This window comes from Siniperca chuatsi, linkage group LG12 (genome assembly GCF_020085105.1).
Source record: "Siniperca chuatsi isolate FFG_IHB_CAS linkage group LG12, ASM2008510v1, whole genome shotgun sequence".
NCBI lineage: Eukaryota > Metazoa > Chordata > Actinopteri > Centrarchiformes > Sinipercidae > Siniperca > Siniperca chuatsi.
Window position 1 is genome coordinate 9,177,226 of NC_058053.1, and position 26,255 is coordinate 9,203,480.

At 38.1% G+C, this 26,255-nt stretch overlaps 1 protein-coding gene across 5 annotated transcripts in view; it reads right to left on the reverse strand.

The window, feature by feature from the left end:
* The window catches only part of thsd7ba (thrombospondin, type I, domain containing 7Ba), a 180,682-nt gene that overhangs the window by 57,641 nt on the left and 96,786 nt on the right, over window positions 1-26,255 (reverse strand). For 4 of the 5 annotated variants that reach the window (XM_044218072.1, XM_044218071.1, XM_044218068.1 and 1 more), the window contains 6 exons: window positions 25,513-25,713; window positions 15,112-15,303; window positions 12,233-12,464; window positions 6,045-6,160; window positions 4,403-4,535; window positions 2,865-2,968 (listed from right to left, as the gene is read on the reverse strand). In XM_044218072.1, coding sequence (XP_044074007.1) covers window positions 2,865-2,968; window positions 4,403-4,535; window positions 6,045-6,160; window positions 12,233-12,464; window positions 15,112-15,303; window positions 25,513-25,713 — 978 coding nt within the window. The remainder of the gene's footprint in view (window positions 1-2,864; window positions 2,969-4,402; window positions 4,536-6,044; window positions 6,161-12,232; window positions 12,465-15,111; window positions 15,304-25,512; window positions 25,714-26,255) is intronic. The other variant, XM_044218070.1, reaches the window with a different exon arrangement.

Here is a 26,255-nt window from a genome sequence, read left to right on the forward strand (position 1 = left end):
AGCAAATTATATTTAAAAAACAGTAATAAAAGCCAGTAAATTGAGAACAAATTGAGGTACAGTGGTGTGAAAAAGTGTTTGCCCCCGTCCTGATTTCTTATTTTTTTGCATGTTTGTCACACTTAAATGTTTCAGATCAAACTAATTTAAATATTAGTCAAAGATAACACAAGTAACCACAACATGCAGTTTTTAAATGAAGGTCGTTATTATTAAGAGAAAACAAAATCCAAACCTACATGGCCCTGTGTGAAATAGTGATTGCCCCCTAAACCTAATAACTGGTTGGGCCACCCTTAGCAGCAACAACTGCAATCAAGCGTTTAGCGATAACTTGCAATGAGTCTTTTACAGCGCTGTGGAGGAATTTTGGCCCACTCATCTTTGCAGAATTGTTGTAATTCAGCCACATTGGAGGGTTTTGCCACAGCATCTCAATAGGACTCAGGTTAGGACTTTGACTAGGCCACTCCAAAGTCTTCATTTTGTTCTTCTTCAGCCATTCAGAGGTGGACTTGCTGGTGTGTTTTGGATCATTGTCACTGCTGCAGAACCCAAGTTCGCGTCAGCATGAGGTCACGAACAGATGGTCGGACATTTTCTTTCAGGAGTTTTTGGTAGACAGCAGAATTCATAGTACCATTTATCACAGCAAGTCTTCCAGGTCCTGAAGCAGCAAAACAGTCCCAGACCATCACACTACCACAACCATATTTTACTGTTGGTATGATGTTCTTTTTCTGAAATGCGGTGTTACTTTTACACCAGATGTAATGGGACACACACCTTCCAAAAAGTTAAACTTTTGTCTCATCAGTCCACAAAAGCATTGGGGATCATCAAGATGTTTTCTGGCAAAAATGAGACGAGCCTTAATGTTCTTTTTGCTCAGCAGTGGTTTTCGTCTTGGAGCTCTGCCATGCAGGCCCTTTTTGCCCAGTCTCGTTCTTATGGTGGAGTCATGAACACTGACCTTAACTGAGGCAAGTGAGGCCTGCAGTTCTTTGGATGTTGTTGTGGGGTCTTTTGTGACCTCTTGGATGATTTGTCGCTGCGCTCTTGGGGTAATTTTGGTTGGCCGGCCACTCCTGGGAAGGTTCACCACTGTTCCATGTTTCCGCCATTTGTGGATAATGGCTCTCACTGTGGTTCGCTCGAGTCCCAATGCTTTAGAAATGGCTTTATAACCTTGTCCAGACTGCTAGATATCAATTACTTTCTTTCTCATTTGTTTCTGAATTTCTTTGGATCTCGGCATGATGTCTAGCTTTTGAAGATCTTTTGGTCTACTTCACTTTGTCAGGCAGGTCCTATTTAAGTGATTTCTTGATTGAGAACAGGTGTGGCAGTAATCACCCCTAGGGTGTGGCTAGAGAAATTGAACTCAGGTGTGATAAACCACAGTTAAGTTAGGTTTTAACAGGTGGGGCAATCACTTTTTCCCACAGGGCCATGTAGGTTTGGATTTTGTTTTCCCTTAATAATAACAACCTGCATTTTGTGTTTACTTGTGTTATCTTTGACTAATATTTAAATTAAATTGATGATCTGAAACTTTTAAGTGTGACAAACGTGCAAAAAAATAAGAAATCAGGAAGGGGGCAAACACTTTTTCACACCACTGTATCTGTACTGGTATATAACTATCATTATATTAATATACTATATTGCAAATATATTGTATGTATTTATTGTTGTATACAAAGCATTGACTAATGCCGCATGCCACAGCATTTACTGTATAGCCTAAGCTAGTTTCACCCCCCATAATATACAGTATCACAATGTATGTGAAACTATATATTGTGGATTGTTATCCCAACAATCCACGTTCACCTAGAGAATGTTGTAAAAATAACTGTTGAATAAATGCACAAAAATATGTGATTAATACACAAATGCATATCCAATGCACCTTATGTGCCAATATTTTGTTAGGAAAATACATGGTACTGAAATATTTTACAGTGGGTGCATTCATTTGTGGAAATGAAAACATTTGTTAGAACATTTGTATAAATATTTTTATCCATTTAGGGGAAGCAAGGTTTATTTAAAACGGTTTAAGTCACAAGTGACAAAGTTTATTTAAATTGATTAGGAATAATTTTTGTTTATAGCTTTGCTATTGTGTTACATTTGTGGTAGTCAGCCACCTTATCCTCCCCAGCCCTGTGTTCTCTGTTGTACTCTTCTTCCCTAGTGTGTCTTGTATGTCCCCGACTCGTCTCTGGATATGTGTTTGTATGTCTTCTGGTCTGGCTCCGTGGTTTCCCGCCTGCTGCTGATCACCGGCACACCTGTCTCCAATCTACCATCTGTCTCCACAGCTCAATATCCATATACATATCATATCAGGGTCTCCCACAACACCAACGCCAGATCGTCTCCGTACACTTGTACGACTACTACGTCAAGGTGCCGAAACTTACAAGTTAAGTACCTTTTGCTAGTGTTGTTCGGTTACCATGTTTTTGATCCTGTTTTCTCTTAAACTTTATTGTATGTGAGTCAGTCCACACTGTATGTGTATTGCAAGCAACAAGGCTGATTGTTCTTTCAACCTGCTGCTAAAATGTGCTTGTGACCATCTGACTAGCTGTATTCATTAATAAAAAACCAGTGTTATGATGAGATCATCAAGAAAACAGATGGAAAGGTTCATCTCGTCACACTCTCTGGACAAATTGCCTCCGTCTTTTATGTTTCCATCACTTGATTGTTAAAGGAGCAGATCTGAAAGGGCTATTAGGTCTCATTAAATAAGGATAGTAAATAGATGGAAGAGGAAAGCTTGAAATGGTGGTATAGCAGCAGCTGACAATAGAGAATATAATATGTCAGGAAAGAAAAGAAACACTTGCCTCTTGTTTCTAAACCATTTCCACAGGCTTCTCCTGGTCCAGATAATCCACGTCGAACAGAATCTGGAACCAGAATGCAGCTGTGCCACTTGTGTGTCCTCCACCTACATGGAAACACAAAGACAGACATACTTTGAGATGACAGTGTGTTATTGCAGCTTCATTTATAGGCAAACGTTTCCTCAAGTTTGTTCTGTGTTTGGTTTTTAATTGGGGATCTGGAACACATGCAGCCAACATGCAACCTCTCTATAGGCAGGAAAAATTACAATGTGTCATAATTGCTACTAGAGTGAAAAGAAAAATCTTATGTCATTAAATGTGTGCGATTGGTGTATGCCACGTTTCTAACTTAATTGGTATTTGGTGAGAACAGTGCTGGAAACACAGTGATGTGATACATTTTGTTGTTACTCTGCTTGAAAAATTAGATAATATATGAAATCATGAATTCACTGAACACACTACACACAAAACAAACAAATATCTTAGTATATACTGTCTAATAGCATTTACATTCATATGTGCACATGTAATATAAAGTATTAACTGTGGGATGTGGGTGAATGGTTATCTTGACTTTAAGAGGTAGGTAGAGACTGAGACCCTATTGTTTTCTGTGTTTGTTTGTTATAAACATATCTTTAGTGCAACTAATGACTACACAAACCGTACCAATTTTTATTTTTAAAACTGATGACAGTAAATTTTGATTGCATGGACGGTTTCATCGTCCATACGTCCGTTCATCGGGTCATCATATTGTTACCACTTGGCATTCCTGTTATGAGGTGAGATAAGATTGGAAGTTTGGAAACTTCACTATACGTTTTTGAGGTTTATTAACCATGTCTAACTGTACACAATCTTGAACAGTGCCATTGCATTGAGGGTTGGAGGAGATGAACTGCTGCCCCCTATTTTTTTGGAGCATGTGGCCAGGAATTACACATTGCCCCTTTAAATGATTAATCGATTACTGATAATCAGTGTCAACAATTTGTAAAGGACATGGCAACTGCAGCATGTCCACATTTTTACACAGGAAGCACCATACAACTGAATCCCTCAATATTAATAAAAAAACATGATGTTAGTACTGCACTAGGTAAGCCTACAACATATCTGTTTTCAATAGATATATCGAACACCAAAAATGACCAAATAAAAATCATCCTGAAACTATGCTGAAACGTTTTGTGTGAGCTACTGTATAATTAACAAAGCTAGTGAGAATGTTGTTAGCCTGTCATATAAGACTTTTGTTTAGAAATAGCTTTTTTATTGACCAAAATGCTACATACAAATTCATTGGCCTTGGTCCATTACACTTTAAGCAACATGAGAGCATATGTCAAATACCATGGCATCTGATGTTAATGCCATTATATAATCACATGCATACATCTTAAGTATTTCACAACATTAATGCACCCTGCACTTCCTTCTTACCTCTGTGATATTATACAGCAGATAAATGAAGAAAATTTATCCTTGGATAAGAAAGGAAAATGTTTGGTTATAAATGATGTTTTTACCTATACACTGGACATACAGGAAGTGATTCACACTCTCTCTCTTCATACAGTGTGTCAGGACACTCTTGACCTCCATTAGCAGACCTCTGAATGATGGTCCTGTATCGAGACTGTGTGGCGGCAGTCGCATTTTCTGTTGAACATGAAACATAAGCTTCACTAAAAGGCTGCGTTTAGTGGCAGATTAGTTGCACAGTTGAATTTAAGTGAATGTTTTCCAGCAGGAAGAGAAAGTAATATGATACTGAGACAAATGACTGACATTTGGTGTCTGGGACACCAAATAAATGGCGATGCAGCCAACATGCAACCTCTATATGGGCGGTGCTGCTACAGTGAAAAGAAAATTATCTCCAAGAGATGGCTAAAAAACAAGTGGTCTCAAAATTGATCTGATCCTGATTAGCTTGCCCTTGTGGCTGTGATGTCCTCCAGTGCAGTCTGTTTTCGGACACACCATACTGTAATGGCTTCATTTGGCTCACGCTCCAAGGTTCATTACACAACACTAATTACTGAACATTGAAAATGGTGCAATTAAGAAAGTGATTACATCATCAGCAGACCCAATGGACTACAGCATATTTACAGAGGCAAGATGCCTGCTCAATTCTTTTAAAAACAATTACATAGTTTTTGATTTTCAAGATACTTAGAGTACACATACTGAAACCCATTAAATATCCATTTTCCCCTTGATGTGTCAGCTTAATGTAATGGACAGTTAACACTGTCATTTACACTTAAATGTAATCATTGAATACTCGAGAGACATCAAGGAGAGCACATTTGTATGGAAACATTTAACATTTTTAAACAAGTCTCTGGTGGCATTGTTATACTATAATAAATACTAAGTGCTTCATACCTTATGACGCTTTCCTCAGACTATGTCTTGATACCGTAACTATATACACAACGATTAAATTATAAATTGTGCAGAGCTGCAACTAACAATAATTTTGATTTTAGATTAATCTGTTGATTATTTTCTCAATTTATCGATTAATCAATTGATCAGTAAAACAGAAAATAGTGAATTTCCAAAAATGCAAGTAAACATATTAAAATAGCTTTCCTTGTCTGACCAACAGTCTAGAACCTAAATATATTCAGGTTCATAAACTAGAAAACAAAGGAAACCAGCAAATATTCACATTTGAGAAGCGGGAACCATTTCATTTCTGCTTAAAATATGATGATTAATCAGTTGTCAAAATTGTTGGCCATATATTTTTTGTCAATTGACTAATCAGTTAGCAGACTAATCATTTCAGCTTTAATACTGTGTACCATATAGATTTGTAGTTAAAGTGCAAACCCCACCTAAACTCAAGTTGCTCAAAGGAAGTAAAGTGTAGGTAAAAATTATTTTAATTTATATGATAACAAGCCATTTTTTAGGACAAAAACATATATTTCTAAATATTTAATGTGTGTTAGGTTTTGATGAACTCTACAATTATACATTACTAATTTACCTTTACAAAATGTTGCTATTTTACAAAACCTCCTGCCACTAGTTAGCAATAGTTGTAGGAGGTTTTCTACATCAGGATATCTGACTCATTTTTAAAAGACTGTGGAGCTATTAGACAGGCATTATTAAACTGAGTTCATAGAAATTCATGAGAGGAACTACCTGGAATACAGGTTGATGGGCAGGCTGTCCATTCGCTGAAGGGTGTCACAATGCAGTCTTTCTTGCAGGGAAGCAAACAGGGTCGGACGGTTTCTGGACGAGCAGAATCAGAACATCTAAACATACAAACAAAAAGTGGCCTTAAATTCTCTTCATCCCCCGGGCGATGAATGATAAACGTCCTGAGTCTCGCTGGTAACAGGACAGTGCAGTGAAACAACTGCCCTGTCCTTGACATCACACATCTCCCCACAGAAAACATGATTGATTACATGTCCCCCTGCCTGCACACTCTGGCAAAAGATGGACAAATATAAAAATTTACAGTTTTCTCACACATTCAGTTGCTTCCCAGGGTACAAATATTGCTCCGTGAAAGCAAAAATCCTCTCACTATTCAAGCGCACAAAGTGCCTGTATTTTATGGTTCATAACACAGTGACAGTTTTAAAAATCAATTATCTTAAAGCTGCACTAATACAAATGTTTTACATTAACAATGGATTAAATACACTATGTGTAATGTGAAAGGGGTGCCTCGTAGTGACGAACCCACAGAGAATTTTCACCCAGTCCTGCAGTTCCTCTCAGCTCTACCCAGCCTTTTGGTCTGTTTTGGATCATTGTTTTGGATTTCCATCCAAGGAGAGCATATAAAAAGCTGAAGAGCCAGATATTTTTCTCAGGAGTTGGTGGAGACCAAAACAGAGATCTCTACAAGTTGACTACAATTTTCTCCATGTTGTCAAACTGTAATCAAATTTATTGTATCAGGATAAACCCCTTGAGATGTATCATCTCGTTTTCAAGGGGGACCCAAAAACAAACAACAACACAACAATGCATTAAAAGATAAGTTGATACCAGTGTAACTGGTCTTGTATCAAGAGGGAGCCATCTGAGTGTACCAAGCATTGTACAATGGTGCATAAAAAAGAACATCCAAATACGAATCTGCTGAGCCTATTATATGACATTGAGAGTAAGAAGATAAACAATGTCAGCAAAGTTGCCTGGGAACCAGAGAAATCTGTAAGCTCATGTTTTATTTGCTCTGGCAGATGAATCTGGTACCCCTCCTGTTTAGACAGATTTCCAGCCGACCTGGCCCGGGTCGGGCCAATCACAGCCGTTTTTTCTAATATGGGGTGGGTTTGATACGATGACTGTACAGAGGAGCGCCGTTGAGGCATTTTCGCAAAAACCAAGATGGCTGCCGCTGATGTGGAACGTTCTGTTGAATCTGTTGGCAAAAACACTTGTTCACAGACATATCGATGCAATACCATCACAACTCATCTCTGCAAGCTGTAGTCTGTTTAAATTTTTTTGTCACTCAGTGCTACATCACACGTTTTGTTGCTCTGATTGCTTGTACTGCGTCCAGAGGCATTATGGTCTAACATGAGATGAAGTGAGAGTTTCCAGACTATCAGCATAGTCCAGTATCTGTAAAATAAGTTGTGAAGCAAGTCTCCTAATGATATTAAATGTAAAGCAATGTCTGGAACGGTACAGAACACCAATACCTAAACTAAAGTTCTTTATAATGTGCTGGTGTGGTTTAAAAGTAAGTTCGGAGTCAAGCCATAAACCCAAATATTTAACTCTATCAACTTTATGGAGGGATGTACCCTCATCACACGCTAAAACCAGAGAGTTGGATTTAGAGTTGAGGTTCTGTCTCGTACCAAGGACCATTGCATAATATTTAGTTTCATTCAGCAGTAGTTTGTTAGCTGACAACAAAGTTTGTAGAATGTTAAAGTCAGATTGCAAAGCCTCTTGAATTTGTGATGAAGAAGATTTCGATGTATATATAAATTAGTGTCATCTGCATATAATTGAACACGACAATAGGAAAAAAATAATAGATCATTAATAAACTACAGGGTGATTTACACCATTACACATTGCTTTCTTTTATGAAGATACAAATTCAACCTTAACAATGAATGTTGGGAAAGGCCAACAGCATGGTGCTTATCTAAAGGAAGGTAGGTCTACTAGGTCAAAAGCTTTAGTAAGATCAATAAATATGGCTCCTGTGAGATCAGATGCAGAGAAAACATCATCAGTTAATATTAAGATTGCAGGAAAAGTTTGATCTAAAACCAAACTGAAACTGAGATATGATTCTATTATAATTAAGGTACTGTGATAACTTTGGTAATGGAACAAATAATTAAAATAGGTCTGTAATTTCTGGGATCAAGCATATTACAAGCCTTATGGAGAGGAGTAATACGTACACATTTCCATATAGCTGGTAATTCACACAGATAATGACATTTTTGAAAGATTGGCCAGTGGATCCATAAGAATATGAGATGCTAATTTAATGAACTTAGTTTCTATCTCATCAAGACCAGGAACACTGCGCTCTTTCTCAAATTACCAATGGCATTGCAGACCTCAGTTATTTTGTAAAGTAAAAAGAGCGGTGACAAGGCAAATTAGAATTAAAGTCATGTTAACAAAGCTAGAAAATAAATTAGAACTGACAGAGGAAACATGCTATTTGAACGTACATGCAATAAGTGAAGGATCATGCAATATTGTACCAGCAACTCTTAACTGATTGGAAACACATTTATCTGATTATTTTGCTCCATAATTGTTTAGGGTTTTTGAAACTATCCCAAAGGCATTCTTTAGATTTAACATTTCTAACTTTTTGCTGATATTTCTCAATTGTCTATACATTTAGCAAACAGCACATTCTCTTGTCTGATGAAATTTTGCCCATGCTTTATCCCTTTGCTTAAAAAGAGATATGAGTTCAGAGTTGATCCAAGGTAAATGTCTGCCTGTAACTTCTGAAAGTTTCCAGGGGGCATGTTCATCGACCAACTTAGTGAATTCAGGGTAGAAAAACATCCCAAGCATTTTGAACATCAGGTATTAATTGGAATGTATCCTAATTAATGTGTCTGCTGGATTCATACTTAGGTAATTAATTTGCTAACATATATCAACTTTATGAGGTGTTAATATGTCAATGTTGTCTTTTTAAGCTTGTTCCACTTCCACTATTCAATATACTGTATAAATACTCAGCATACTTGTGTTTGTGGAATGATACATAATACATGGAATGGATTAGAACTACCAAATTTGTTACCAGGGCTGTGTAGCTAAAAGTAGGGGCAACACATTTAGGATCAGTTTAAACAACCAGATGAGTGCATTTATCTCCCCATATACATGTACAGAGCAACCACAGTAGTCTGTTGTTGCCACCAGGGAGACAGAGTGTTCTAGGAGGAAAAAATCAATCAGTCCACAGCACGGCTGCTAATTAAACCTGAGAAAAGTGAGGACATGCAAACTGTTTACCAATGAATCACTCCTGCCACACCAAGGACACCATTTCCAGGTTTTAAAGAACTTCACCGACTTTTACCAATTCCTTATTCTAAACATAGAAAATAATCGCGTATTTCCTCTGTATTTAGGCTGCTATATCTTGTGTAACATATCTGTAACAGACCCTTTGGCTGTGTTGTAGTTTGTATGTCATGCAACCTTGAAGTGGTTTGGATTAATACAGCTATGTAATTTCAAATAAGTCATAAGCTTTGATGTCTTCATCAACAAGCAGCCGAACCCCCCTCCCCAACACACACACACACACACACACACACACACACACACACAGACATCCCAATTTCTTTTCAGAGTGACTGTCTTCCTTGCTCGACAAACAGATCCAGGTCTCACTAGAGACCCAGCATGGTGCCACATCCTACCGCAGAAAGCCAGCACGCACAGGAATGAGATCAAAGTATGCCAAAGCATAAGGAGGCAAGATACATAAAACCCATCCATCCCCAGCTTTATCCCTCCTCTCCTCTCTCCCTCTTTGCAGTGACGCATGCCAGAGGGCATGGCAACGCAACAGAGCAGCTGGGGGAATATTGTGTGGTACGCCCAGAATGAGGGAATCAGACTTACAGTCAAAGCTATGGTGTTCAATTGTGACATGGTTGGGAACACTAAATGTCTCTAACACATTGTTGATTATCTCTTCAAAATTGCAATCCAATACCTAATTCATCATTTTCATATAATACCTAATTAGTTAAATATTTAATATCTAATACTAAATATTAATATTTAACATTGTGTGAATATTTATTTGAGTGTGTTGTTACAGTGCAGCAGCAACTGATGTGCTTTGTCTACTCTCACAATATGTCTTTTAAGTGTGATGAGAGTTGGTATTATCATTTACAAGTATTATCACAGTATGTTATTATGAAAAAAGCTAATTTGGTACACATATATAATATTCACTGTAATAGGTTACACTCTTTTTACGACTGATTTAGTTTGTTAATGCATATTTTATCTTCAATATATGAGAAATAGGAGCAGAAATTAAACTAAAAATCAAACTTATGTTTTCCCAAGTGCTCCGCACAAATACCAAGAAAGACCCAGTAACCTTTCATCGAGCCCATGCTCACTGTGGAGATTATTGCTAAGCATGAAACGCTTAGATGTTTGCTGACTGAAGTGACCCTTCTCAAGTAGCACAACATCAAATACATTCAGGGAGCATCTGCTCCTCAGATGGGAATGATTTAGAAATATTAAGGACACTCCTGTATTTCAAACACATTTGTGTTAGATAAACAGGGGTTAAAGCAATGGAAATGGGAGAGTCTGAACTGAAGATCTAGCCCTATTCTGTTCTTTTTCAGTCTCAGAAACATGCTACCACAGTGCATCTGTCTTCTGTTTATTAATCTTATAATATGAGGCTTGAGATGTTATGCCAAATCTATGCTGTTCTATATGAACACAGTCAAACACTGATCATGTCTTACACACTGCACATGTTGGCAAGACAGCAAAGATCCAGTAACTTGTTACTGACAGTCAAAATCAACTATGATGAATAGCAACATGTAGGGCTATGTGTTCGGTGCTGTTCGATTAAATGAGCACTCTGCAGCTATATATGAATAGCTAAGAAGTGACTGAATACACAGCATACTGTATAGGGCGAGATCTGATGGTGGAGCAGAAATGACAGCTTTCATTAAAGCCTCTGTGGTGGGAGATAGGACGTTCATAAGAAAAAAGCCTCTCCATAATCCACTTTATGGCCCTGTCAATAATATATTGAGCTAAAGAAGGGCAAACTTTGTGAATTATTTATAAATCTATCTTCCTGGTGTGGGCTATAACATCATTACAGTGACAGCACAAAAGCCCTTAGCAGTGTTTGATATTGTATTGCTGAAAGAGGAGTAGATAATGGTGGAGCATAAGAAAAATGAATCTCAGATTCACAAAAAAAAAATCCTAAACACAGGCAGAAAGCACGAAAGAAGAGCTCAATATACAAAACTCTGGGGATATAATTTCGCAATGCATCAAGTCCTTTGGGTCATTTGTCAGTAAGTAAAAGCATGCACTATACAAGTAAGAGGCATTTGGAATCTTAAAACTTAAATGATTTTTCTGTAAGAGAAACATGATCACCTCTCAACTCCTCCCCCAGATTTTACAAAGCTCTTTTACTCCTCACCCATAATTTACCATTCGTTTCTCTCGGGACCCATTCCTGGTATCTAAAACTAAGCAAAGCAGCAGTGTCAGATAAGGATAGAGGAAGAGCATATTCATTTACAAAGTGCCATTCTTATGAATAGACATTTTAGTTGGCATATTTGAGACATATAATTCTTGTTATTAACCATGTTCAGAATTGGTAAAACACTGATTGTTGTTCGGCTGAAACAACACATTCATATTTCTTTATGACCAAATGTCATATTACTTGAGTGAAAACAAACATGGAGGATATCGATACACCTGTGGACATTTGATAAACACCTGCCCAATGTATACAGTACTAGATCTGGTTTTCAAGTTAAAAGATGACACAAAGCTTGATATGACAAAAGCTGGCAGGGAAACGTCAAGTGTTTGTTAATGCAGCCAACATGTGAGCACATCTGGCTAAACGCCATCCAAAGGTAAACAGGATTCACCTCCCAACAGACTCTGTAAAGAGACAGTGCTGCCCTAAAAACCTAAAAATAGAAAATAATTGAAAGTCTTAACATGGATAAACATGTATATTATAGAATTGAAGTGCATATTGCATTGCCGCTTTGGCACATACAAAGTAGAAATTAAATGCCTAAGAGGTGCCTGGTGAGAGAGCGTACCTTTTACTTATGACTGGTCCAATGTTCATCTTCATGCAGCTGACTTTGCGGCTCTGAACACCCACGGCACCGGTAGGGGTCCCATTCCAGAAGCCGGTTCCATTGAGATCCATGGAGGCTTCCTCAATACAGGGACCCCAGGCTGAGGCCTCCCAGTAGAACACCATACAAGGGTGGTCATTGCAGACTCTCCACTCCTCCAGGGCTGGAGCTGCTGGACACTCCTTCCCTTCTGGCCACCAACACACAGGAAAGAACCACAGAGTCATGAAGACATGAAGACTACTGTATAGTACTTGGCATTCTGAATAAAAGCTGAGAAGATGTTTTGCTGTGTTCATGAGCAAGCTAAAACTAGCACTAGTCCAACAAAGCAACATTATTATGCAGAGTACATGTGATTTGCACAAAATCTAAAATAAATTTCACCTCAAGTAACAAGCTGTAGTTAGTCAAATGCTAATTTTATCATTGACCGCTGGCTGGCTGCTTAGCGACAACACAAATGTTTGTTCGGGTTAGCTGAGCAGACACTTTACAAGTTACAACTTGTACAAGTTTGAATTACAAATGAAAAGTCACAGTAAGGTCACTGTAACAGAATTCACGGCCAATTCAAACACTGCCCACAGCCACACCACAACAATCCTTTCCAGTCCCTGCTCCCTGTGTCCTGGTTGTCATATATTTTGTCATTATTTGGACACATACGGTACAGTCCTATATTCAGTGCAACACTGAAAGAAATCTGTGAAAACCTCTATTTATTCACCTAGCTGGTGTGTGTGGCTGTGCGGTAGGCTACCACAACAAAAATAATATCACAGTGCAACATTATCATTACTTATTAAATAACTATTTCCCTCTCTGTGTGTAGACAGGTGACACTGCAAGCTCAGTGTAATCACTCAGTCAAAAGCTCATATGTAGAGTGCACATAGTGCTTCGTAATAAATGAGCATTATGACCACTATGAAATTAAGTTTTTGTAACTTTTAGTGTTTTCATATTATACCATCTTTCATTTCATGCTATTTTTATTGATTATTTTTGTATTGTTCATGTTAAGCTTATTTTGTTTCAAGACAAAAGATCAAATCAAATAGAGCTCTTTTCTTTAGAAAATGTGCAATAACTATAAACCACACACACATACACACAAATTCATACAATGGTGAACATACTGTATATCAACGGACAGCTCACTTGGATCATAGGTGTCATCTGGAGAGTGGTAAGTGGCCCTGAAGTCAACTGTTACTCACAGAAAGGCTGGGATGAGTTTGTCACTGAATCACAACTGAATAAACACCTCCACCTTCCAGTCTGGTTCACATTCTCCAGCTCATCCATACTGTCAGACACTCAAACATGCAGCCATATGAACACAAATACAGTGTGTGCACGCACACACACACACACACACACACACACACACACACACAGACTCACAGCTAACTCTGCCAGCAAGCAGATAGCCAGCAACATAATAATAAACAACACAGTGTGGAACCTGGCTTAAGCTGTGAGATTCTTTCATCAGCTGTTATTGCAGATATGCGTTTGGTTACAGGGATTAATGGGTAGTAGCTGGCTGCCAAGGCTCTGCTGTCTGACTTGAAAACACAACATTTGGAGTACGCAGAAAAATACTGGCCAGAGAAAGAGCCCTTGATAATGGATGGTCAACTCAAACCTAAAATGTTTTTGAGATGAAACATGTCTAAAAAAGACTGAAAGCAACAGAAATAACGGCCAGGGTAATCCCACAATGTTGGTGAAAGCAGTCTGTTAACGACTTTGGCTCAATTAATCTTTATATTTTATTTGCTGAGTTGAGCTTTGAGTTAGCCTATGGGTTTCTTAGGTTTGATTTCCAGTGATGACATTAATATAATATTTATCCTGCAATTTAGTTCTCAATTTTGAAAAACATAATGGTGCAATTTGTTTTCTTATTCTTATTTGTTTTTATAAATATACTGTAATTTAAAAGAGCCACAACCGGCTTGATGTGTTGTGGTTTTGAGGGTTTATGTATGTTATTGCCTATTTTATTTTTAAATATTCTCCTTCCCTCATGTGTCTTGTAGTTTTACTTCCTGTCTTTGTTTGCCCCCCCCCCCCTGATTGTCTGCCCTGTCCTGATTAGCTTCACTTGTGTCTAGTTGTCCTTCCCTCAGTGAGTATTTAGTCAGTTTGTTTCGTTTATGTAGTTGTCAGACCATCTTTGGCTTCATCCATGTGTTGCATGTTCCAGCCCTTTCCCTGTGCGATTTGAGTTTTGGACTTACAAACTTGGTTAGTGGATTTTCTGCTCGATTGTTTGATTTTGGATTGTCTTTGTTTATTGGACTATCTGCTTGAGAGTTTTGGAGTTTGGATTTCAATTATTTGCTTGTTAAATGGATTCTACATTTGCCTGTTTGAACTGCTCCCTTGGTTTTGTCCACTGCCTGCCTGTATTCCATGGAAGCCTTTTTTTTTTTACTATTAAATCATTGAAATCATCCTGTCTGCCTCAGCTGGCTGCATTTGGGTCCTTTCCCTGTTCCCTGCTGGACATACTGCGACTTTTTCCATTAATGCAGTAGTATTTCCCATGGCCTGTAAACAGACTTTGGTGTGTAAAATCGATGTAGCACACCTTTTTTAAATGATATCAAACCTGCTATGTAAATTTTTCAGAAATCAGTATTGTCACCCAGGTTTCCCCACACTCAGTAACAATACTACTATACTGTTTAGTATGTACCTGAGAACTACAAAACTACACTTGCAGTGTAATTCATTTCTGTCCTTCACACCACACCACAACAACAGACACAGCAAACAACAGGCAGGAAACGATTGAAAGAAGTTAGGGAACGTTGCATTACCTTTTCCTGGGATTGCCAACACAATGCGAGTGCGGCTCTGTCGACCCTCCGCTGTCTTGGTGGCACAGCTGTGTGAGCAGGGTGACCAGGAAGACCAGGAGCCAACCACACAGTCTGCAGGACAGGCCACCTCGCAGACCACTTCTGTGGGTGGAGGGTCGTCTACACAGTGGGCAATGGGCACATCTTCCCCTGAGGAAGGCAAGTTAAGACAATGAGATATGGAGCTTTAAGGGTTAAAAAAATCAAGATGAGACCCATTACACTGCATGTATCTTGACTCGATCACTCAGCAATCAGATAGTGATACAACCATGTGTAAATGGAACCAACACACATCGGGACTAGATTCAAATCCCAATCCAGGTACATCACAAGTTTATATGAGAAGCACAGAGAAAGTACAACATTATAACATGCCTCACTATGCATGTGAGTTGATCAGATTAAAACTTATAGGGCAGTTCTTGCCCACATAAAAATGTACTTTCAAATGCACCTAAGACAGATTGATTGTGATCCAAATACACAAACCACCATCAGAAAAGAAAGAAAGTGTAAATGCAGTTCATATAGAGTACAACTAAAAATATACATTCAGCTACTTTGACATGCTCTGCTTGTCTCAGTTGTCCAGTTTAGCATTTTCAGGAACTTTCTTTCAAGGATAGAGAGGGATATATCTCACTGTTGACGCATGTTAATGCCAGGTGTACACATAATGAGGCTTATGTTGTTAAAATCTGAATATGAACACATGTTAATGCAGGTGTAGAAGTGGTTGTAAATAGTAGCAAAATTGGTTATTATGTCATAGTTTGGGGGTTTTTGTCCTGTTTCTTGTTTTACATTGTAGTGTCCTCCTCCCCTTGTGTGTCTTGTAGTTTTACTTCCTGTCTTTGTTTGCTTTCCCTTCAGTTTAAATTGTTGACCCCGCCTTGATTGATTGCACCTGTGTCTCATTGTCTACCCTAACTAGTGTATTTAGTCTGGGTTTTTCCTTTGTTTATTGTTGGGTCATTGTCCTTGTCATCTGCATTCTTGGTTGTACTTTGTGTCCCTGTGTCAAGCATCCTGGCATTTCTTGTCTGTGAGTTCTGTTGAATTAATTCTTTGTTCCCTTGGACCTTGCCTGGATTATGGACTTTTGAACTTTGCCTGCTCCCTGTTGGATTTGTTTGCCTTGTTGGACTTATTCCCTGGTTTTGACCACTACCTGCCTGAAACCCGTAGTTGTTCCCTGCTGGTGATCGCAGCCACTGTGACCTCTCTGATATCTGCCTTCCTGTTCTGCCTGCCACGCTACACGAGCCAAACCCAGAACCTACACTCACCGTCTCCGTCCTCTGAGCCTAGTTGGTCGCCCGCTCTGGAAGAGTGCTTATCAACCTCTGATTGCTATAATAAAGACTGTCACTGCTACTATCCAGTTCTCCACTTAACTGTGTTCTGCATTTGGGTCCTTAGATTGTGCACTACGAAATATTACGCATGATGGTTTTTTTTTTATGATTTAAAACAAAAATCAAAACAAATCTAAAATTCATCTTTTCTATATTGCCAAATGCTAAACGGTTTTGATCCTTTGAGGGAAACGAATATCCTCAAAAGATTGACACCAAACTTCAGTAGGCATCCTTCTTAAGTATTCTTAAGTAAGGAAAATTCTGTCAAATACAAATATAATTTAATCTTATCTAAAGAAAATTATAAAGCCATCCCATTGGTATTCTGCGCTAGTTTAAAAAGCTATACTTCTGCCTTCATCTTGCAGTCATGTTATGAAATATTTATCACAGCTCCCAGTTAACTTTTCTTACAGGAGTGAAACAGCTACAGGAAAGACAGAGCCTTTTCTCTTTACTGTACTTCCATGACAATGACCCTCTTATTGTGTGATTAAACACTAAAATTGCAGAAAAATATTCTCACATGAATGTTAATGAATGAATAATGCCCTTGGTAAGAGGAAAAAAAAACATTCCCTGCATTTTTTTTGTATCCTGCCCAGAGTTAGCAGAGTGCCACAGATTTCTCTGAGGTCTCTCTGTCTAAGAAAGAGATCAGTTTCAGAAACAGGGATGCCATCCTGATGTCAAAACAATGCCAGCAGCAGCCGTAGCATTGTACGATCACACACAGCACTGTCATTAACTTGGTTGAACTCTGCCACTACATCATGGAATATGGTTTAACAATAACAACCCCAGGGCAGATTTGTCATCAATTTGTCTTTTTTCCCCTCTCCAAGCAAATACTCTTGATGCAAGGAGGGCAGTGGAGAGAATAAACGTAGGTATCGCCTCATCAGATAGATGGGAAAGACTCCCTTGGGGAGTTTGAAAACCTTTCGCCCACAAAGATAAGGCGTCAGAGATCTCCAGCCATCAAACTAACATACAGCAGACGTTTGTCTGCTCGAGGTAATGGTAAAGTCCCACAGGTTACTGTATGGAATGCATTATTCCTTTCATTAGTGAACATACCAGTGGACATAAGATTGTGGGGTCTCCAGTTAAAGTTAACAAACAAAAAATAATTCTCGAGCATATGGTGTAAGCAGAACTTTTTCACCCTTCAGCATTGACAGCATATCTCTATTATGGGGCACATGATGGAATTACATGGTTGATGACGGAGTTAGTATTATAAAGTACAGTAAACTTTCAAAGAAAATTCTGAAAAAAAATAATTACTTTCGAGCGATCAGGAATAATCTTTATAATTATATATCTCCAAATGCAACTGAGCAAATACCTGGAGGCTGCAGCACTTGAACAGGAATTATACTGATGCTTTACATAATTGTTTTGAACTGGCAGTGAGATTTTAAGCTGTGGGAAATATATTGTCTTGGTTCAGCGTGGCTCCCACCTAGGTAATTATTTCAGGTGTCCGTGCTTCATACAAACTGAGCATAAATGAAACAGATTCTGCGAATCAACCTCTCTGACCCACATTCAGGGGGACGGACACTGAGTACTGTATCTTCACCATCTATATGGTTTCTGTGTAAATGTTGTGGAGCTAATAGACCTATTTTGCTGTATCTCATTGTCCATTTTCACATTCTAAGTGCAAGACAATGTTAACTTTAAATGGGACCTGCAAAGTAGAAAGTTTTCAATGAAAACGTTAGATAATGGAATACCCAATGCTATGCAAACTTGTGCTTTGCACCTCATGGCTACCGTACATTATCTGTATGATCCTTGAGCAAACATGTCGGACTGTCAACACCCATTATTTCAAAGCTATGAGATAAAAGATTCATTTTCCACCCACTATTCACTACATGAGCTGCAAATTAGGTTTCCATGCAAGTTTCAATTGCTTTTAATTCATACTGTACACATAACAATACCATGATAGGTTATTATAAGTTATACTGTAGAAAAGAGTTCTCTTTCACCCACTTGGGAACACATGGTCAGTCATTACCTGCTACATACTGTTGTAAGGCTTTATGGTTTCAGCAAAATCCAAGAAGCAAAGAAGCCAGCCAAAATCTCACAAGCTCAGTTTTCTCTACGGGGTATTATGTAGTCTGGAAGCTGAACCATCATTTAATTTATGGGTAGGGTTTACAGTGAGATGATGACAGCCAGCAATACCATCTGACTGTTTAAAAAACGATCACCCATTGGTTACTTCCGACACATTTTTTATGACACAATATAGTGCACAAACTGGTGTGATCAAGGCAGTCAGAACACCATCAGACCCCATCTTCAGTTAACCCTAGTCATCCTTATTAAGGTAAAAATATGAGTTTATTTTGACATATTTACAATTACAACCTTAGGTTTTACATTAAATAAATATACAGAAGAACATATAAGTATGTAATGTTATGCAAAACGTAGCAGGTTTCCTTGTGCTCTAGGCATGTTTTAAGAATTGTTTAAATGTATTATTGCCAATGGTAGAAGTATTTGCTATCCCTTTACAAACAGTAGAAAATCAGTAATTATTCAACAATCGTTCTGCTGGAAAATCACAAAGGACTAATGAATATATTAACTAACAAAAGACCACCATCACAAAGCTTTGCCTGGAAACACTGCCTAAAAAAAACGGTATGATAACATGAATCCAAAGTTGTGTATGTGTGAGACTACATGTGGGGGGCCTCTGCATGGCTGCCCTAGGGGTCCTTTTGCATTATTAATACAGGGATCTGTAGTTGGGGCTCTTACTCAGATACAATACCACTGCCTCCTGCATACAATTTCAACATGATTTCTATTCTGCTCGCCCACCCACCAATTAATCTTCTTCATTGTTATTATTCAGGTTGATATAGAAAGAAGAACTAGAAGGCCTCGCCTTTGCTTAAAAGTTTATAATCACATCCACTCTGTGCAGCCAGCTTTTAAGACAAAGCTGGTGAGCAAAAGCAATAGGGCAAATTGGACAAAATCACAGTGAACATCAAAGTGGGCACCGACAAACTAGCCTGGGTCACTAATTAATGTTTTCGCCTGCCAATCATATGACTTTAGAATTTCAGTATTAGTGACAGTTACACAGCCAAGTTTAGGGCTGCTTTCCTGAGTTCATCATCAACTGAATATTGTTGACCAGTTGAGCAGAGATAGTTGAGGCTGATGGTAACCATATGGCTGAGTTATTGTTATTGGGTTCAGAAATGTCAGTAGGTTTGGGAAGGTTAGCCAGCATGCATTTATAAGGGGCTAAGCCTGTCAAGTCAGCTGTCAGTCACAGGTGCACCCAACATGTCTGAGTCAGCATGCCCCTTGGTTGGTAGTTAGTTTGGAAAATGTGACTCCCTACTCTGGTGTGAGTGGTAGCTGTTCAGTGAGTGGAAGCTGTGGGAGCTGTCAAAACAACTTTACTAAGCCTGGGGCAAAAAGCCAGTGGGTTAGGCTAACACAGCGGGGTTTTTTTATTTTGTTGTAGTTTACAGTCCAATAAAGTACAATAAAGTGCCCATTAGCCTCCCAGTGTGAGATGCCATTTTTAACTCAGTTTGCAACAACTGTACATATACTTCCTTCAAGATCAAAACTGCATGTAATGCAACTTCCTATTCCCATCGCTAACATGAACATGAGGATGGTAATTGTGTTTTTCAAAGTTGTAGATAACATGGTTTAAAGTTTGAGAGCTTTAGTCTCTGCATGAATGCCACGTGATGCCACAGTCAATCTAACAGACAAATACAAATGCATTTTGCTCAGTTACAGTTCCTTCTTCACTAAAACCCTGAAAGGGCTATTATTTAAAAAAATGTTTGAATAATAAACCAGTATAAGGGGAAAATTGACAATATCTCACAGAGTAAGGAGCAAGATCAGATTGTTGTAAAACAATAAGTAAATTCAAAGAATCGTGAAAGTGAAAAAGAACAACCAACAATGGAAAGATTAAAGGGGATTCAACAGGCTAGATTTTAAGAAAATGCAATTCCCCATGGTATTGAACATAAAAATAGTCAGACACGGATTAAAGAGGAGAAAACATTCCATATCTCTTGGATGCCTATTACCTCACTAAAGTGCACAAGTGCTCTTAAATGGTACCTGCCATTTCAAACACATACTTCCCTTATTTCAGCTGATTGTAAATAAATGTTAACATCGATGACAGTTATCTTCATGGCTTAAGATTTGTTTTTATAACATTCTTTGTAATATCTGCATTCAACACAGATACACACTGGCAGGAGTTGTAAATCCATGCTCCAAGTGACCATTCAAAAAATGTCAGCAATTCTTATGTTCAGCACATAAAAGCATGTGCCTAATGGCTTGTCAGCCAAGAAAGCCTGGCCATAGCTGACCTTTCCACAAGCATCAGCCATCAGCAATCAATGATAGTAGGGAACTTGTACCGTAAGGAATAATCGATCATGAGGTGTCTGTTTAAGGATTTCACCACAAAAAAATATTGTCGCAGACTGACTGTGACTCTTGTTGAAACATTCATAGCTGCAAGCATGTAGGCCTACTTGCTTTGTGTCATCTGATATAAAATAATCAACAACATCAAACCTCCATGCGGGTATCGAAATCAAACAAGTATGATACAGTACGGCCATCTTTTCAGGGCACAGTATACTCTGCAGAGTGATGCACTATAAACAACGGTTAAAGTTACCCATCGCCTACAGATGAGCACAATAATTTCTCGGTACAGTTAAGACATCAAATGCAAGGGTCGCATATCAACAAACCAGCCTATAACAACACACACATGCATGAGCATTGTAAATACCAACAAACATAGCCCAGGCTGCCTACAAGATCCAGTCCTCATCAACACCCATTACATACAATAGGCTACAGTGCTAACAGTGAATAATACAGTTAACTGGGAATAGCCCTTACCTTAAAACAGAAGCGAGCACAGAGGCCTCTTTTTTTCCTGATCTTTGAGTTAAAGTTAGTGAAGTTTATGATATTGCGCCGCCACACTTCAATGGTGATGACAAGAATAGCATGCATGCCGGTATCTTTATTAGAGTTAATTAGTGATGAATCACCCTCATGCATTAATCATATATCAGTAGCCTAATTTTAAGCATGATCCATGATTATGAAGATACAGAAAAATAGAAATGCATGGAAAAAACAGCATATTGTCAATATTTTTGAGATCCGCCAAAATTTCACAAATCGAGTTTAAGCGAGCTCATGTCTTATTAAGGGGAGCCAAGCTCCCCCTGGCTCCCCTGTAGTTCACACTCCGGTTGAGGGTTAAAGCAGGTTTTAAGTGAATGAGAGAGAAAACTTCTGCTTAAAATGGGGACTAGGTCAGGGCAATAGGCACTGACTGACTGACTTCATTAGTGGCTTTCTTCCATTTAAAAATGTCTTTCCTCAAACAACAAGGGTAAACCACGATGAACTGGGTTGTAGACAGGGCCTGTGTTTTTTTTTTTGTTGTTGTTGTTGTTTTTTCACATCTAATCCATAAATAGCTCTGAACTCCAACTCAAACATCTTTGATGAAAGAAAGAGGTCAAATCAAATCAGCTTTTTAGACAAAGACAGGTCAGTCAGCTAATTAATTTGTATGATTAGAAGACAAGCTGCTACTATTGAATGATATGTGCATCCACAAATATTAAAGATGCTTATTGTTTACGTCAACATATGAGATTATTGTAAACAATCCTTTCATCTTTCCAGCAATGTCACTCCTACCTTTTGTTTCTCTCTTATCTCCTATCTAGGATTAGTGGTGGTTCATAACAGTCACTACTAGTTTTAGAATATACAGTTTACCTTATAAACAGTGTAGTGAGTTGAACCCAAGTCCTGATTCATGGTGGAAATTTGTGAATTAGTAAGTTCACTTTCCATAGTTTGTTTAACTGAAATTATCTGACTGTTCTATTTCATTTTAATCGTATGAGTCCATAATGCACCAAAATGTCTGACTCTTAATTCTCCTTTGAACATTGTAATATTTTCCTAAATTTACTGTGGCAAAGATTATGTGCTAGATGATATGAAGTGAATGATTGAAAATTAAAATTCAGGTTGTTTTTTTTTTTTACAATTGGGAAATAAAAAAAGATAGGGGGGAAACGGAAAGGGAAATATGTAGAAATGTTTTCAAACCTTTTTATCATAAATTTTTTTCTCATCAGTTGTGATTTTGTGCAAAATTCATAAACATTTAATTTTTGTTTTATTTTGTCTTTGTTCTTATTTCTTTTCTCAAACAGCCCTTTCACAAATGAAAAAAAACATGCAACAAACTTTACAGAATGGTCCAAAATAAATGCTAAATTAGGGTAACAATTGTCCAGACGTTGGTGCTACAGTATAAGATCTTATTAGCAACAAACATGGGTTGACGTAAGTCCTTATAAGCTGTTTGAACAAATGACCAATGCTGTATTTTGTTCTGGAGAGGACTGTTACATATCTTCACCAACGCACCCACTACAAAGTGCTAGTTGTGTGAGTGGAGTTGGCATTCAGATTGATGAGGTATACATTGAATCTGTGAGCATGCCAGTAATAATGTGAAGTGGCATTTGTAGTAAGTCAGACTTTATTTGCCTGTAATATCTTATTACAACTGTGTACTAAAATGTGTTTTTGGTATATATTCATAAGATTTATTTTGTGTTTGATACTGTGAATACCCTAAAAAACCCTGACCGTAAAAGACTTGAGTACAGAGTCTTCTGTGACTGGCAAAAGCTTGAGAGAAGAAGCATGTGCCTTCTTCCAGCATTTCAGTATTCAGTAAGTGTCCATCAGCTCGACTTGTATAACAGCTGAGAAGGAGAGCTTGAATGTGTTGAGTCTGAATGTGTGCAGACAGACTGGCAATTAGCGGTTGCTTTTTCCAAGGTGTACTAAATGTATATGTCAAGCATAACAGAAACGTAACTAAAAGCATACTCTATCTGGAGAAAAACTTGACCATGATCAAAGGGGTCACCGAGATGTTTGCACAAAAAAATAACAATCATAACAACAAAACTTATTCTTTCCATCTAATTAACTGTTTTTCCATCTGTCACCATTCAGTTCATTCAAGAAAAAGATAGCAATAATGGCTAGAACAGTACTTGTTGCAGATTTTATTAAGTGTAATGAACGTGTAGATGTGCATTTTATTTGAATAAAATTGACTGGTCAAATCCTTGATACAAGAATTGCTAGCCTGACAAACATCTTTCCTTATTGCAGTCATGTCTAATCAGAACTATTCGTAACAAAAATCTAATAGAAAAATAAAAAAGGCTTCATGTCTCCAGCAACATGAATTCATCAAAATATATGACACAGCATTTGAACATTTTAAAATAATTTTGCATTTGCTTTGTGTAGATATGACAAGCATGTTTTTTAAGTAGACCTCATGGATGTAAAAAGACAATATGTAACGACAGTTTGATACTTTTCAAATTCGGTTCAGCTCAACTCCACTCAAAATCTACCATTTATTACAATAATCATAAAAGTATCTAAAATCGAAATAATTCTCATAATTCTCTGCCATAACTTTTAATGGCTTTTCATACATTCAGTATTAGCTATGAGATTGTGAATCACATTGTCATGCTTAGTGATGCTTGCAGTCCTTACCTATATCACTGCTATGCCAGTTTACACTGTCACTGTGTGAAAAAACAGAGCTCCTTACAGGACTTTGCATCACTTAACAACTTGGCCCTGACACTGTTGTGAATGTGTGTGAAAATAACCCAACATGCTTGAATGTTTAGTCCGATAAGCCAATTAAGGAAGGAACAGTGAACAACTTGTCAACATTCACTAACAATAAATCCGCCGCAGATAATTTCATAAGCCTTTTTCCTCAAACCTGCCAAAGCTCGCATTCTTAGTTGTCCTGTCAAAACTCATTAGACTCTCCTGTTGGCTAATACATTTGGACCCTCCACTGCCTTCCTGATAAACATACACACGATCCATTGTGACAGAATAATAAAACACAGGCAAAAAAGGGTGCAATTAGGTTTATAATCTATGGAGATGAGCAATTAATGCCTGGTAGGAAGCTGTGATTCAGATTTTTAATCAGGCCAATGTTTTCTGTGCCCATAATCTCAGTGATGGACCCTCATGAATAACGCATGCTTCGTAAACACTGATATTCCTATCCCCCAAGTGATGATATGGATAATATGCATCACAATGCTTCTGAAAACAATACGTGTCCAGACCACAGCACTGATGGCTCTACTATGGCCTTGATGAATTTTACTGCTACTTGTAGATCTAGTCTAATTATATTTATAAATAAGTGTTGCAGCCTATGGTTAGCACCTTGTTAAAGTTATCAAGGAAAACATGTCCATGGCAAATAATCGTAGCTGTCAGAACAGAGAGTTATAAAGATCAATCAACATGTTTTTTCTGTAGTACAATCACTTGACTACTGAACACATTAACTATGGCTGAGAGTTGTACAGGAAATTCTGATGGTCATTTTATGACATTCATAAATTGTTAAAGGAATAGTTTGACATTTTGGGAAATATCCTTATTCGCTGAGTTACATGAGGAGATCGATGCTACTTCAGTTTCTATCAGTTAAGTATGAAGCTACAGCCAGGAGATGTTTAGCTTAGCTTAGCTTGGCTTAAAACATAAAGACTGGAAACAGAGGGAAAGTGCTAGCCTGGCTATGTCCAAAAGTAACATAATGTGGCTACCAGCACCTCTGTAGGGTGGTATCAATCTTCTCATCTAATTTTTGTCAAGAAAGCAAGTGAGCATAGTTAAAAATGTCCAAAATATTCCTTTAAATAGGCTTTATGAGCTGGAAGAAGGCCAAATTTAACTCCCAGGAAAAACTCTACATTTAGTGACTGGACAAAACTGGTGTGAGTAAGGATTTTCATTTGGATGCGAACTGTTCCTTTACAATGGAAATCACGGACTTTACCTTCAGCGCCGACACAGGTCACATTCTGGACTGCAGTTCCAGGACCACAGGAGCTTTTAGTGGGAAAGCATCTTTCTTCTTGATGGACCTGCCACAGGTAGCAGGCGGGATCCTCACAGGGGATGGACTCCACCAGATGAGGGCAGGTCTCGGGAGGACTGCTGGACTCCCACAACACCTCTCTCCTCCTCTGTCTCAAACCTAGCAGAGAAGAAGAGGGGAGGGAATGAACAGAAACAGGTTGTCAGAGAAGCAATTGATATTCCTGTACAAAAAATAAGGCAACCGTAAACATGTTGTCTCACACAAAGTACACAGAACCCCTCTCAGCTAATCAATATAATACAGTATTAAGATGTGTACTTTACTGGGCATTATCTCTGTGATCAATTACTTAAGCTTTCATCAACTATGCTATAGTCAGCAGCTACTCCCAATAAAAGCTATCATGTCTCTGATAACCATGCAAATTAAAGGTCAATCATGAAGGAAGAAAGGGTGAAGTCTATGTTTATTATACCTTTTTTTTTGCCAGTGCCAGGCCACCATGGCAACAAAACTGTTCTTGTTAGAGAAGAACATCATTTTGTTGCACTTCTCTTGTGGTGTAATAACAAAGTAAGTGGCTTTGCTATTCATCTGTTAAGTTACTCACCTTTTTTAGCACTGAATGAGGTACCTTGAAATGAAGTGACAAGTGCTACATCTATTTATTAGACTCAATTTCAGCATGAGGAAGTGTC